At 35.9% G+C, this 16577-nt stretch overlaps 1 protein-coding gene across 6 annotated transcripts in view; it reads right to left on the bottom strand.

Annotated features, from left to right (window-relative positions):
* Positions 1-16577, bottom strand: part of ZNF385D (zinc finger protein 385D) — a 379952-nt gene that overhangs the window by 117829 nt on the left and 245546 nt on the right. For all 6 annotated transcript variants that reach the window (XM_048951270.1, XM_048951269.1, XM_048951273.1 and 3 more), the window contains one exon: positions 6978-7120. In XM_048951270.1, coding sequence (XP_048807227.1) covers positions 6978-7120 — 143 coding nt within the window. The remainder of the gene's footprint in view (positions 1-6977; positions 7121-16577) is intronic.

The following is a 16577-nucleotide window of genomic DNA, read 5'->3' on the forward strand; positions in this document are numbered from 1 at the left end:
ACATTGCTGAGACACGATTTTCCAGCCACTCTGAAGTGCAGTGGGAAATCACAGCCATGCAATCACAGACAACCATTACCTGAGGACCGCAGGAACATTTATTTATGCAAAGCCAGAATATGAGCTCTGTTCCCTGTTTATCACGTACAGTATAGGCTGTATAGAGGAAAAGAAAGATAGGGTGCTCCTGGAGATCTGGCAGCACCCTAAGTTGACTCAAAAATGGAAAAAAAAATAAGAGCTTAATTTCACCACGTTTCCCAAGCTGTGAACATTTCTTCTACATCAGAGAATCAGAACTTTAATTTCAGGGCATAGGTTAAGGATTTAAAAGTACAGTAAAAAAATCTAGCTAATTCAAATAACTGAATATTTCATACTGATGTTGACTCATTCCTCTTTTGCCAGCACCAGATAAAAACTTTGAATTGCCAGAATTTAGTGTGTTCACTCATTCTTCTTCCCCTGCAGAATTTTTAATTAAATGGCTTGACCAATGATGGAAATGTTATTGTAATAAAGAATTTCTGAACCCAAACACTATTTTTGCAATCAACCTAATTTTTTTTTTTTTGTAATATTTTGAAAAATATTTGACTAAACAACAATAGAGATATAAAGAAGAGTATAGCTAGCTTGCAGCTCAATTGCAGTGCTATGGAAAGGAAAAGAGCAAGCCAAAAACCTTGTTTGTTGACACCTGTAAATGAGCAGCCATGCAAAGAATATCCCCAGAAGCAATAATCCCCTCTGTTTGTCTGACAAATTAACAATTTGGTGCAATACAATTCTCCACCTGATGAAGGTCCTTTTCACTGAAATAACATTAAATTCATCAGCAACACAGACTGTATTTTTACTGCCAAGTTTTTCTACAGAGACAATATTCCATTTTGACTCACATGAAACTGAGTCCACTGCATTGTCCCGATTATTCCTTTCTGGAAATATTGCATTCTGACAGCTTGCCGTCACTACTGAACTTGAAAGGATTTTATATGCTATTAGGAAAAAAAAAAAAAAGTCTCATTAAATTCCTCCAATTAAGCTAGAAAACTTAAAGTCCTTATGTAGAGACACTAAAAAGAAAGAGTGGGATGCATGTTTTATAAATTTCACACTGATAATTTTTTCAAAAAATATAACATGTTTCATATTTCTTCTCCATTCCTCAGTATCAGAAGGTACATCTTTTCAAAATATCAAGAAAATTGGCTTGTCAGCTCTGTAAAAAAAAATCTTTCTTCTAGATAAAAACCTACACAGGGTAAGAGCCTTAGGAAAAGATCTCAAAAACAGTTTCTGGTAGATTTTTGACAGGTTTTATCCACTATTCTTGGCATAACTCTTCCCAGAAATAAATGTCAGTAAGCAGGTTTTCTATATTGTCCACTTCAATTAGTTGTTGGCCACAAGAGGACAAAACTGCATTTCCAGAAAACTGGGGAGCTCTGCTCCATATGAGGTGACAGCGGTTAACAGCATGACAGGAACAGCCTGACACCAAGGACAGAGCATGTAGAAAAGTGGCTCCCAGTGAAGCAAGCCAGCCGTAATTGCTCCCTTCTGATAGGTACAAATACAAGCATCACCTCTACAAATAGAGAGCACAGCCTTTGTGCTGCCCTGGAGGTTGCTAGGATGTTTCACAAGCTGGTTTTCAGGAAGCAAAGCGAACTACTTTGGCATCCTAACCCAAGCTGCACTACCTTGGGAGCTCCAATCTAGGGTCAACATCCACTGTTCTCTCCTCTTTTCCCATATGGCAAAGCACTATTAGAGAAAAGTGATACATGGAGTATTGCACCTGAGACTAGTGATTTACAACATCAAGAAAAATCAGGAGACTGAACAAGAATTCCTACAGCCTGTACAGAAACAATTACTTTCCAATCAACATTTCATAGAATTCTGGCATTACTACTGCTCTTCCAAGTCATAAGTTGATAGTCAAGAATTCAATTATGTTTCTCTTCTAAGGATGCTGCTTTGTAAAGTTTTCCACTGGCAAAAAGAGGACATCAGGCCTTATTCTGAAGTCTGTATGAAGCTTTTAAAGCAATATCACTATTTCTACTTACAAGTAGAAAATTACTCAGAGCTTCTACATTATTGTCCTCTTCCACTACAGATCTTGCTGTCGTTATAATCTACTATGCATGACATAATATTTCTAGATTTTTTTCCAGGAAAATGGTTAGCATATCCTTCAAAGGACAAACAAGTAAGGAGAGCAATGCACTGCCAAGTTTTCCAGCTGGTAACATCCTGGATTTGTTAGCTATAAATTCTGCCTATCAAGGTGCTGAAATATATAATTCTGAGAGCTTAATAGCTGAAGTAAAACCTATTTGATGATGCATCTGTGCTTTGAGAATGACGGACTTTGGAGACTAAGAGGTACAACTGAACTCTTATTGAGTGAGTTATTTTTCTGCAGGAAGGTAAGTTAGACAGAACTGATACTAGCATTTAGAAGGATGAAATATTTTCTCTTAGTCCAGCTACTCAGATCAGTGTTTTCCTATAACTTAATTAGCTTCTGGACTTTGATGCTTTGTGAATTTTTTGCAGCCAATCTTTGGCTTGCAAGCAAGAATACCACATTCACATTCACACACACACAAATACATATTCAGTATAATTGCAAAAGCTTCATACCCCTAAAAATTGGTTCATACAAACACATGGACTTAAAGCTTCTCTCTCTGCAGTTGAAATGGTAGATTTAAACTCCATGTTTGCTAGATGATCTCAAACATTTGTCAGAATAGGAAAATAATTTTCTAGTCCTCTGACCTTCAGAGTACATCTTAGAAAGCAACGTAAAGATTGTTTTTAGTCAGACTCTTTCATTCATATCTATTTACATCTCATACACTTAATTCATCTTTTTATATCAGATAAACTCGCAATGAACTTGTGATTCTTCAGGGTCTGCACAACAGCTTGCTGTTTTCAATTTGAACAGCTCTGTTGTTAAAATTTCTTTTTACATAGGACTTAAGGGTAACCATTTGCTTCATAATTAAGAATGTAGCATCTACAAATGCTCAGCTAACCAGATTGTTAATGAGTATGCTTGCTTTAAGCTTTCCTGTATAAATAGATAATGTCCCTCGTGAAACTGAATGGTTCAAACTTCACAGGTTATCACTGCATTTCTCAAGCTATTCACTTTTTACTTTCCCCCCTCCTTGGTGCCCAGAGACATTATTTGGAAAGATTTCAAAGCCCATGTTATCACCTCTATTCTCTGCCTAGATGCAAGTTTTTGCCCTCTTCAGAAATGCTGAACATTTTCCTCAGAGACAGTCACCAAAAACTGAACTTGCTCTAGACTAAAAGTCATTAGTAAAAAAACAAAATAACCTAATATTTGTAATATACTGAACCAGAATGAAAAATGTTATGCAACTTAACACCTTATTATTATTTTTGGTGATGCACTTAAGGAAGTATTTTTTTGTATTAGGTCTTGCATATATGCCCTAAGAGAATCTCCACTGATATGAAAAGTTAAGTAAATTACATGCTTTCACCTCTCCTAATATCTACTCCCAGCTCATCTGAATACTCAAAAGTCGTTTAACGGTATATAATTAGAAGCTAGTATAAATCCTTGATAAATAGGAACATTTCTCTGTAAACATACAATGTCAGCACTTCTGTCACATAATTTCAGAGTGGAATTTATCACATGTGAATATCTTATGGCCTGTCCCTAACATCAGATTCAACTAACCAAATATAGATGCAGCTGAGCCAGCCCCTCATAGTTTACAGCAATGAATGGGAACTTTCTAAGTTTACTTCCCTCATCCAAACGTAGAGACGCAGAGTGGATGCATTCTGTGCATTTTTGTCCACTTGAATAAATGGAGAAATTGTCTTTCTCTGTTGCCTTTTCCAAAGAATCTTGGGCTGATTAGCCCAGACGTCTATGCTAACTACAACTGAACTTCTAAGTTGAGTTAGAATTGCCACAACTAGGGACAACAAATATGACTGCATTTTTACTACAGTTTCTCTTTGATCAGTGCTTTTCTCCAGGGAAAGTTGTTAAAAAGTGTGCTTGGTCTGCAAGTAGCCTGAAATCTGGAATTCCTTCTAGCTTCTTTGGAAATAGCTCAGACATGCTACCAAATAGATCAGCTTATGCACAAATACAGAATAATAAAGAGGAAATCAATTTCCTAACATACTATCTATGGCCTTGATGTCTCAAACCAAGGCTAAAGCTCATTTACCCACAACATGAGAGAGAACATCCAGTTCAGGTTTCTGGATTTCTGGTCATTTACTGACCACCTGTTTCATCTGATTTAGCAAAAAAAAAAATACAGAAGTTTCTCCACTTAGCTGTGAAGTCAATGAATACAGAATATTATTAACAGCTACAACTGTTCAAGGGCAGATCGCTTATTGGTTAAACATTTTTCTGTCTCACACTCACATACTTAAAGATATTGCCAGACATTCTGTTTAAAGTCTAATATGGCCCGTGGGTTACCTTCTCCTTAGGCTGATAATGCCCAGCAGCAGCTTATGCATCCCCAAAGATTCATCAGCCTGGAAAGAATTTCTGGAAATATGCAGAACTTCTTAACTAGCCTACATGTTTGGGGGATGCTGTTAACCAGCTCTGGCACATGAGCTAAACATAGCAGCATTCAATAATGTACTGTTCAACAGGAAAATGGGAACACTGAGGGTGATGCTGCATGTCAGCATACATGATGAGAAGGCAAAGGTCACATTGCAAGGCAAAGAATCTGAGCAGATGACAGCAGCTCAGATGACAGCATCCTCACACTTGGGACAGACATACTCAGCAAAGGTGAATTTGGCAGATGGCCACAAAGCACAGGAAGCAGTGCTTCACATGGGAATGCACTTCAGAACATTGTTTAAAAATGCTGCTAGTCTTATCCTTGAAACTTAGGCTCAGGTTACTGAAAAATTTAAGAGATGAGGAGCCTCTGAAGTCTAACTACGGCACTTATACCTAAGGAGATACTTCTAAGATGATGTTCAAGTATAACAGGGTTTTGATAGGAGACAGTTTTTACCTTCGTATTTCTAAAGCAATATCAGAACACATTTTAATTATGCAGAACTAAACATACCACAAAGCCATCTGAAACTCCTGGAAAAGAAAAGAATTTCTATTATAGTATCCATAAAAATTCAGTTGGATTATGGCATTAAATATAGGCAATTATCACAAATCAAAATTGGTAAGAAAAATATCTAAAGCATACTAAAAAAATGCTAATTTGTAATGTTATCAATGTTTTAACTTAGTTTTCTTTTTTTTTTTAATGACTTCATGCCTATCTTCATTTTAAAATTGGAAATATTTTCGTTGTAATAGTAATTCTTCAATGCATTCCTTCCGAACATTTCAGAACTCAGAGTTTATAGGCTCTCATTCTTATTAGTACTGTCAATTGCTTGCAGAAAATTTTTCACAATTAGTTCAATTACAAAATGTGCATCCAAAAAAAGTAAAGAAATTAACATTTAATTCTTCTTTTTATTTCTAGGATGGGTGTGTTCTTTCACTACTCTTAATTATGATGCTTTCATATGTTAATTAGAATTGTTTTGGCATAGCAATTTCCACCCCTCTCTCAGAGCAGTTAAGCAAACACATTCCTATTCTTTTTTCCCTAAAAAGTACAGGTAAATGAAAAAAAGGTAATCCTACGGCATTTTGAAGTTAAAAAGTAGCAATTTTGTAAAGACAAAATTAATTAAAGAATTGTTTGAAGTAATAATCAGATTTTGCCAAGAGCTTCTCCAAAAGTAGTGCCTCTTATTCTATTATGTCAGCCCACATCATCAGGGGCAGATGTGGTTGGTATGGCAGTAGAGGTTGAGCCTTCCCAGCAATATTCCATTACATTTTGTTGCCATGTGACAGATAGCAGCAGAGGGGCACTCTGACAGAATGATATCTGACATGGAAGCATTTAGGAAGCAGAGATGTGAAACTAAATTTTTACATGTAGAGAAAGCAGCACCTATTGACATTCACTGACATTTGGTGAATGTTTATGGTGATCTAACTGTGCACGTGAGCGCAGTGAAGCAGCGGGTGGCGCATATCAGTAGTGGTAACAGTGAAGTGGAAGACAAGCTACTTTCTACATGGCTATGAACAGCTGTCACACCATTAAATGGAAAGTCTCTCATTCAGTTCAGATACGCTAATAGGCTAACAGGACTAAATATGCTGAAAAATATTGTTTTGTAGCTGAGAATTTGCTCCATCCAAGTGTTGTTATGCTCTTTGTATCTGTTATAGTTTCTATGGAAATAAATAGGAGGCATGACTTTCAGAGCACTCCATGTATATTCACAGCAAGTATGACTAAGAAATTCTTGAAGAATAATCTAACCTTGCATTAACTTAAAGGGTACGAAAACCACATATTCTAATCTGAAAATAAATGCACTAGATTGTATGCCAATGAAACAGCTATTATACCAGCTACTGCTGTCTAAGCATGCTTGAATTGCCCAATCAGTTTTATCTGTTATTAAAAAAAAAGTAAATTTTTCTCTTCTGAGGTGCAAATTTTAGGTATTTCTTGGGAAACGTGTTGGAGATGGAATGTAGAGTCACTTACAATTTTACACTTACAGCAAAGTGTGTGCTAGAGAAACTCTGCACATCTTAAAATAGAGAGGGAAACACAAGGCCTGGGACTGGATATAGCCTGCAAGTTTACTGCATGTCACTTGGGATCATATCATTTTTTCCTTCTACATTATTTCTGGCTAACACTCAGCTAGGTTCTAATTTATGGTCTACCAGTGTATCTGGAAGAGCTATTTGGCCCTCAGTACTGGGAGAGAATATTCCAGGTTTAACTGAGTACATAAAACTCCACTTTGTGCCCTTTTGAGCCTTCTATGGAAACCATGGCTCACTGAAAGTGGACAGTAACTGTTAGGACTGTACTTACTGCATTGAAGTTGGGGAAGAGATTGACTGCTGCTGCAGTGTCCAGAGGAAATGGGAGAAATGGTTTAATATCCAGCGATGGCTGCAAAGGTGGAGCAGGAGGACGCACTAGGGCTGGAAGAGCAGGACTCTGGCATGTACCACCTATATGTAGAAAGAGACAGAAGGCATTCAGCAAGTGACATGATAATAATAACTAAGTAAAAATACAAGAGTAAAATAAACAAAAATAATATTAACCATGCATTTATGGTACATTAATATAAATAATATTAAACATACATTTTTATTTGTCCACAAAAATCACTGTGTTATTGTGAAAGAGTGCAGCTGACTCGTGACTGTAGTTCATAATTTTTTGCCAGGAACTGCAGGTATCCATTTTTTATTGTTTAAAATTAGCCATTAAACCATTTATCTCCCTGAACTATCTGAAACAATAGCTCAGTACATCTGACTTCATTTTAGAACTCAGCTAGTCTCATTCACTTACAATTTCAGTGCTTTACCCCATAACCATTATTCAACCCACCTCAGCTAAACTACTACAGAAGAAAAAGGACAACAACAGGTTGTTTTGCTCAGCAAAAGCTGTCATTTGCAGACTTTTGATTTATTTAATTAAACCCTTGGCAAATAAGCTTAATCTTGTCAAGCGCAACCTACTTGCTGCCTTAACAGTTGATCAATACAAACCTAAAACACAAACAAGTTGAGCTGCCACCAAAATTTGGGGTTTTGAATGCTCCTGACATACACATTCTACTCTCATAAAAGCTGGAGTAGGTTCAGATTGCACAGAAATACCCCTGAAATGCAAAAAAAAAACTAAAGAGATACTCTTGCATACCAATAAGCCACTACTTGTTTGTTTGAGACTGTTTTACTTATTTATTTGCCCCTTGCATCTGAAAGCCAAAATGGTTCAAGCCTGTCCTCTGCTTTCAGTACTTTCTATGTTTTGGTTGCACTCCAAAACATTAATTCCCTTTTAATTAAAGACTGTTAATAAATGGATCCAATGAAACTGTTAAAATATGCCAGTGTTCTTTTAATCTGAAAGGCAGGAAGCAGACTGTAAAAACCTGTTGGTAAGTATATAAAAAACATTAAAGAAAACATAAAGGGAGTTTTGCCCTACTCACTGAACACAGACACAGGCAGATATGCCATCAGAGAGAAAGATCAGCAAACCCTTTCTCTTTTTTTCTTTCAAGCATAAGGCAGCCTATCAGATGAACTGCATACATTCTTTAAGAGCACAAACTTAAAGCACACAGAGTGATATACAGAATCTCTCCATATTTGGTCAGAAAATCTGCTAAGAAGGGTTGCAATTTCTTGCTTCTATTTGAGGACTAACAGCACAAGATTTAATGAATCAGTTGTAGCAGACCACCACAGTTCTACTTCTAGGTATAAATTCAATGGGAGCCAAGAAGCCAAGTTTTCACAAACAATTACAGTTGTTTCTTTTTTGTTTGGTTGGTTGGTTTTGTTGCCGTTGTTTATTTTTGTGTCTGTGTGATATTTTTTTACAACTTTCAACATATCTGTAAAGTATTTCACTACCGACTATTGAAAGGAAAGCATTACAGGTAAACCAAAGGCATTAGTTTAAGGTTCACTCCAAACTCATGCTGTTTCTTCCTCAAGAATTACTGTCATTTCTGAAATCATTTGTCTACTTACCTCAGTGTAAGAGTGTTAAGGCAAACCTTTTGAGTACAGTTGATAAAGAATATAGACAACAGAAAAGCAGAAAGAAAACACTGTTATTTTCCGTGGCTAACTAACATAGAAGCATCAGGTATTTCAAGAACATCACTGTTTTGGCAAATGCTAAGTTCCCGTTGAATTATTACAAAAATGGTATAAAAATAAATAGGCCAGAAAGATGATAAAGTGATGTTGAACAGTCCAGTCTTACTCCCTCTGTACAAGAAAAGCCCCATAAAGACTTTTTTCAGTTGCTGGAAAAAAAATATTTTTTCTCATTTAAAGCATTTACATATCACAAAATGAAACTGTTGCTCCAACAAAATTTACGAAGAAGTCTCTAGGTTGTACCTGAGATTGTACAGAAACACGAAGAATTGCCAAGGTGAGCATTTGCCTGACAACAGCAAGGAAATTGAAGCTGATTAAATATCCTCCAACTCACAGATGTAAATGCAAACTAGGTTAAGAAATATCACCTATGCTTGGGGAAACAGCACTTTGGATGTGTTATCTCGTTGCTACGAAGGAGAGTGTTCCAGCCTTCCAGATTCAGATTACCTAAAGCAATGGAACAGCTATCCCATACTCTCAGATATCAGCCTATGAAAGATGGAAAAGTTCTTCCTGTGATTCTTCCCTGCTGCATGATTAGGCACTCACCCACCTGCCACTGCCAGCCAACGCTGCGAAAAGTCATCTGGGGACGAGAACACAATTTAAAAGGAATAATTCAGCCAGCTTTTCAAGACCTTGGCTGGGGCTCAGAGCCTCTGGAACAGTTTAAAGTCTACCCCAGTCCTGGTTACGGTGGCACAGAAAATGAGCAAGTTCAGGAGCACAGCTGCTCTCTGATTTCTCAGTACTGTCCTTTAATGATAGAACATGTGACCGATATATTTGACCTTTCACTTAAAAGTAACAGTAATTTTTATGGCGCCAGAAATTAGATTCTCTTTCCATGTAACAAGAGCACATTTAACAGCAAGAAAAAACCCGAATCAATGGCAGCCACTTTTGTGACTCAACTTAACTGAAAAACCTTTTCACAACTTTTGGGAATATCAATCTTAAATATTTCCCTTTGAATTCATTAGAATAGAAATAAAGAGGAATAGAATCCCAGTGAGATGAGTTTTTGGACAACAAATGTGGAAAAAGTCTCATTGTATAGACAGAAGTATGAAGGGAAGAAATGTTGTCAACAGAAGAAAAATAAGAGAGCCAAAAAAACAAATCAGAGAGGAAAAAAGTAGGCGTGCTGTAAAACTCCAAAGAGAATTCACTTTATAACTAGGAGGTGCCATGTGGGACAACAGCATACTTAGAAAGTAACTTTTGGGCACGTATTGTGTGCTTTCTTCATTATGGAATGTTGATGAACATCAGTTTGAGGTGAGGAAATAAAAAGATTGCTTATGACTCTTCTGGTGTAGAGTATGATAAGCTTGTACAGAAGAACTTCCACAACTTTCCTTGTGCAGCTGAAATGTTGCTGATCACCATAACAATGGACGGCTCAATGCCAACCTCTTCACAAACTTCCTGTCAGCAACAGTGGGAGTATAAAAGCACTGATACCATCCCAAATCATGCTGTCTTTGTCCATAGACTGTGTTTGGTGTCCTGATTTTCACTAAGACATCACTGCCTGAAGTGACATGCATTCAGGGCATGACCCAAGAAATACAATCCCCCCAAAATGCAAGACAATACAGTCTAAAGTTGCATTTGATTAATAGCATGCTAAAATTCCTTGAAATAGAAATATACAGTGTGAATTTACAAATTCAGTCTTGCAAGTCATAGTCTAAGACCTTTGTAAAGAAAACAAGTCTTTCCAACCCATTCAGAGTCCAAGGATCCTGAAGATTCAAGACATTTGGAAAATGTTAGGGTTAGGGTTATGGTTAGTATTTGACTTTAGAGACATTGTTTCACTATGGAACTAAAAGTAGATTTCAAAATGAGAAGTCATTCCAAAAAGAAGAAACAAATTTCTTTAAAAATACTAAGTTCTAATATTGTCAGAACAAAAAAGAAAGAAAGAAATCCAAACAATAACAGTAGTTCTGAGGGGAAAAAAAATGCTCTGCTGAAATAACTTTCTGATAAGAAAGTCTCTAATGCAAATTCTTCAGCTCAGTTCACTTGGAAAATCCCTCAGATATTCAGAATCATATACATAGCTGTAGGGCCTCAGAACATCTGAATTAAGAAAAGCACAAAGACAAAATATACACAAGGAAACAAAAGAAAAACCTAAGATTGACGGACATTATAAGGCTTTTATTATTATTATTATTTATATATATATATGTAAGGAATAACAAATAACATTTTCAGGAAGTTTCTGGGGAAGGACATCCAGAATCCTGTCTCTCACAGGCCCTAATGTACTGCTTAACAAACTGGCAACTGCATACAGCAACATTTTGTGACTTAGTTATTGAGAAAGATATGCAACATCTTTTCCTGCATAACCTCTCTTTCTGCATGCTGTCATTCACAGATCTCTTAAGCTGTACTTTAAGTTTAGGTTCCAGAAAAAACAATCAGATCTAAGGAAATATCCAGTTCAAATTTTGTAGACACAGATAGTCTAGATAATTTTCATAATGCATTTGGAACGTGAAGGTTTTATGCAAACCAGGCAGGAGCTCTAAATTCATGCCTCATTAATCTAAATTTTTTTGTAGTTCTATCATTATTAGCACCAAAAAAACAAGTGGAAAAAAAAAATCTCTCCAGAATTCCATTTTCTTTTTTATGTCCCTTCATTGCCAAGGGTACAGTCACCTTCCATACAACAGAAGCATCCTAAACCAATATTCAACTTCCCATTTATCCTGGAGTCTATTTGTTTCCAGTAACATAATGTCATTTCTGCAGCACATGGATATTCCCAAGGTTTTCTCTTCATCACCCACCTCTCCAAATATTTCTATGAAAGCTTACTGAAGGTGAAAAAAATGTACACACTCTGCCATGATAGAAGCTCAGAGTACCTTTCAAATTCACATGATTCAGTGCGAATAGATGGGAATGTATCGATTTCTAGCTTAAAGGGTAATTTTCATGTAACTTAAAGGGTAACTTAAAGGGTAAAAACAACTTATTTTTAATGCAGGATCCTACTATCTGTCAGTATACACACAGTAAGGATTAAAATATATTTTAGAGAGCTTGAGCCAGAAGACGATTATTTGCTCAGACTATTTTAAAGAAAAGGAGCATGGGGGAGTTTATATTCTGATAAAAGCTAAGACGTTTACAATTGGTTAACTGAGTTCCAGCTAGAACTTTAAAATCTTTACAAATTTAATTTGCCTGTGGGTCAAAGAAAAGGCAGAGTGGGCATGAATGAATTTTCTTCCTAATCAAAATAAAGATGTAACCAATTAAGAATGGTAGGCTAGACATGAAAGATAATGAGTTTTCTATCTCAAAAACAGTAGACACACCATTTATGTCTTCACACAATCTGCTAAGCTGGGAAATTTAAAGACATTCAAATACAAAAGAATAACCTTCAGAATGTAATACAGGCAATGTGATATGAATTGCAAATCTGGCTTTGAGGAATATTCTAGCTTAATGTAATTTGTAATTTTGTTATAACCCACTGTCATCAGGATACCCTTTCCATTGCGGTAGAACAGTTTCCAATTTTGGAACAGCTTAATTTAGTAAGATCTGCTAAAGAACTGCTAGATTGCCATTTTTAAGGTAAATTCAGTTCCATTACAAGCAGTGCCATCTAAATCAGGTAGAGCAGGGTTTACCTAAATACCATGTTACTTATGAGTACTTATTATATTCAAGTGATTAAAATATGAACTCACAATACAGAAAGCTCACATACAACCGGTGTGTTTTATCTACATGTATGGATACGTATTTTAATCTTGAATCTTTGATTTTAATAGCTTATACTTATCCCCATATTACTGTAAATGGATGAAAATGACATAATGTGCTACCTAATAACACAATGTCTGTTGAGAATTTATTGATCATGAAATTTATGTTCTGACCACTCCCACTCATAGTTTCAGAACTCAGTTTCTTCTGAGTTTTTCTTTGTTGCTGTTGGTGGTGGTTTTTTTTTTTTTTTTTTTTTTTTTTTTTTTTTTTTTTTTTGTTTGTTTTTAATCCATTTTTATTTATTTATTTTGCATGCTTTGTTTCTTTTTTTTCAGAAGAGAGGATGAGGATCTTAAAGTGATTTCAACTGCTACACTGTTATGAGGACTTTTTTTCTGAGAGCATTTGCACCATAAAATGCTCTCAAATGTACTCGAAGCATTATAATATCTACTTTTAAACACAATACTGTTTCATGTGATTCCACTTAGTTTCATGAGGAAAAAAGAGAAGAGAAGAGAAGAGAAGAGAAGAGAAGAGAAGAGAAGAGAAGAGAAGAGAAGAGAAGAGAAGAGAAGAGAAGAGAAGAGAAGAGAAGAGAAGAGAAGAGAAGAGAAGAGAAGAGAAGAGAAGAGCATTAAGCACTTGACACTGACGAGCATTAAGCACTTGACACTCACTGGAAAGGAAGAGCTCTCAGAATGAAGTTGCATCAGCTTCTCTCCTGCTGGCTTTTTTGAGACAACCTGATGATCAGATACACTGTGTGGCAATATAAGCCCTTCTTTCAGAGGTTTTGATGTTAGCAAACGTAGCAGTAGGGAGTCACTTTGAAGAGAATGAATGCAACATTGTTTCAGCTATGGAGATCCATGATTAATAGTTTTTTCAGTTCACTGGCCAAAGCTGAAAAGCCCCCCTCAATATTTAGAGGAGAAAAAAAAAAAAAAAAAGAAATGAAATCCCTATGTAAGTGAAGTATTTCTATCTTACTACAGTATTTCTTGCACCTCAAATGAAGTTCTTTACTTGTTGCTTAGATACTTAACCCTTTTTTTATTATTTATATTTTGGCAAATTACAAAAATCCAAACTACACCAATTCAGTACGACTCACCACAAAAGTATGTTCATGGTTCCTAAAACCCTTGCAGCTTGGCACAACTCAGTACCCACTATTTATTTATAGAGTGCATTTTTTTCTGCACACACACTATTCACCTGGAAAATTTGATTCAGCTCTGGTCACTTGCTGCTATTCAAAGTATTATTTTGTCTAGAGACAATATTTGTTCTGTGATTCTTGCAAAGTGAGCTAGCTTATGAAAAGAACTCTTTATTTTTATTATTAGCTTCTATTAGCTGTAGAAGCCTCCAGCTATGCATCTTTTTTTTTTTTTTTTTTTTTTTTATTTTACAATCATAGCATTTTTAAAAATTCAAAATTGTATGTGCTAACACAAGATTTTTGACTGAAAATGTACCCAAATGTAATCTACCTAAAGGAGTATATTTTTTAATTATTTTTTTAAGTGGTGTAGAATACCATAAAACTGTTATTAACAATGGAGAACAGGGAAAATAAAGACATGAATTTGCGTGAATACTCCTTTAATTATTGCCCTTTTGATAAAGAAGCTCAGGTTCCCACTCCCTACTTGTGATTTTATTCCCCCCTGTTCCACTGCCATTATCCATGTGCAATAATGGAAAGTTGTGCCTGATCTACAGACAATACGGCCTAGCTTGTCTGAATAGGAACAAAGCAAGCAGAATTGTGTAGACCATATCCTCTCAAGGAAGAAGGAAGCTCATGTCAAAGCCTCTCTGAACTTGAAGTCACACTCGAACCCTATATCTAGAATATGGTATGGCCCACAGGAAACATTTTAATAAATCAAATTACTTCTGTTAAACAAAATATACTAAAAAAGCATGACCTTAATTTCAATATTTAACACTACCTAGCAATGAATTCTACTAATGCTCTACAGGCAACATCTTCTATGGATTATAAATTACATGAGAGTATCAATCAAGCTTTTTATTTCAGCAAGGGGGACATGACCTATATAATTGAGCTCTTCAGAATCCTTTGAGGTTTTATTGCAGTTGGTAAGATAAGTGTGTGTGTGTGCACATGCAACTATTCCCCCCATTTGGAAGCCATTAAATCACTGAAAATTAAATGATCCCAAACAAGTGTTCCACTTTCTGTTAAGTTCTGTCTGCTTCACTTAGAAGGAAACAAGAAGAAATCTTCCAGCTTGGCCACATTGCTTATTATCAGCCATCCATAGCAAGCACCAACCACAATAGCTAACAGGGAAATAGATCAAGAGTGCTAGCATCATGGCTTTAGAGACCAACAAGCAAAACATTTAAGACCTTCAGCTCTTATCTTCTTGAACATGCAAAAACTTTGGATTTGCATCTGTCTTAAAGAATAAAATAAAGTGAAAAATGCCCAGTAACGTGAAGAAGCATCATTTTTCTCCGTACAATTCTGTTATCAATTGTCAAGATACTCCCATTTATTAAGAAATTAACTAAATTTTTCAGCTATAAAACCAAGACAGCATAAATCACCTACCAATGTGGAAGACCAAGAAAATGAGCCTTAGGTCCTAAATCTTGTGCTATGACCACTTCAGCAGATTAGTCTCGTAATGAAAAGAACACACTTTCACCCAGATTCAAGAAATCTGTTCCAAAGTTTCTCCTTGGCTGCACATGTGTTGTGCAACTTTACTCTTTCTTTAGTAAGCAGGTGAGTCCAAAGAAATTAAAAGCCTGCCATGCCTGAAGTGGGCTACAGCATTATCTCAACATTCTTATCACTAAGCAGTAATGCCAGAAAAGAAAACTTTGTCTGGATATCAGAGAACACCAGCTTTCCCTTTTTTTTTTTTTTTTTTTCTTCTGACTATAAGATATTCCTCTTGGCTAGCTGATTCCATGTAAAGCAGCAACTCATAATGTGATTTCCAGCCTGTACACTCATAGTCAAGCTGAGTTCTCTAGAGTCAGAGTCCTAACAGATACTAACCAAAACAAAAGAAAAAAATCACAGTAAATAAATGAATTAAAAATACAAGCCTGATCTAAATATTATAAAAAGCACAATAATTTTAAAGCTTTACACTTTCTGACATTAAAAAAAAATCTTTGACTCAGTATATTCTCCAGTTAGATTTTTCTAATATTTATATGAAAGTCGCTTTTATTGTATAATAAGCACAGATTGCCAATGGTTACCAAACAGGATACAATTTTGCAAACAGGTTTTCAAATATTTTTTTCATTTTTATGATGAATTTACGTGCAAATTTTGCAGTGTCATTTTCAAAACTATGCTTAAAAAAGAAATAATGATTAACTTCTGTTGTCTATGCATCAAGTGAAACAGGCATACAAACGAGACAAATAAATAACTAATCTCATGAAATGGACACATAGTAGTAGCACAGTGGATATGAGGATAGTGCTGTGCAGCAATGCCTCTTTGATTTAGCCTTGGAAAAGCTTAATATAGCCAAGTTTTATTAATAATTCACTTGAAGTAGATTTTTACACATTTTAACTGCATAGCGCAAGCATAAGTGAACATGTCAATACTCCTTGCATACTTGAGGAGCATCACTTTGTTCTGTTAGTTGTCAAACTAATGTTGTTTCATTGAAAATAGGTAAATAGACTTGGGATGTTGCCAGGTTAGGAGAAGGATGGCAGAACTGCAGTCAAAGAAGTGAAGTCTGCCCAGGTCAAAGTTTGATTCATGGATAGAGAGGGAGGGAAGCAGGGAAAGGTGGTGAGAAAAGAGTCATCTGCAGTTCTATACATTCACTTCGCATTGTTCTTACAGATAACATTCAATAGGAATTGTGACATTTTGTAACCCAGTGAATGAATATATGCCACTGTTGCACAGATTGGGGCAAGATTACCCCGTAAACTGACTTCACAGCACAAGTACTCGTGCATAAGTGTATGCCAGCCTATGTGTTTGTGCATA

The sequence above is a fragment of the Lagopus muta genome, chromosome 7, assembly GCF_023343835.1.
Source record: "Lagopus muta isolate bLagMut1 chromosome 7, bLagMut1 primary, whole genome shotgun sequence".
NCBI classification, from domain to species: domain Eukaryota; kingdom Metazoa; phylum Chordata; class Aves; order Galliformes; family Phasianidae; genus Lagopus; species Lagopus muta.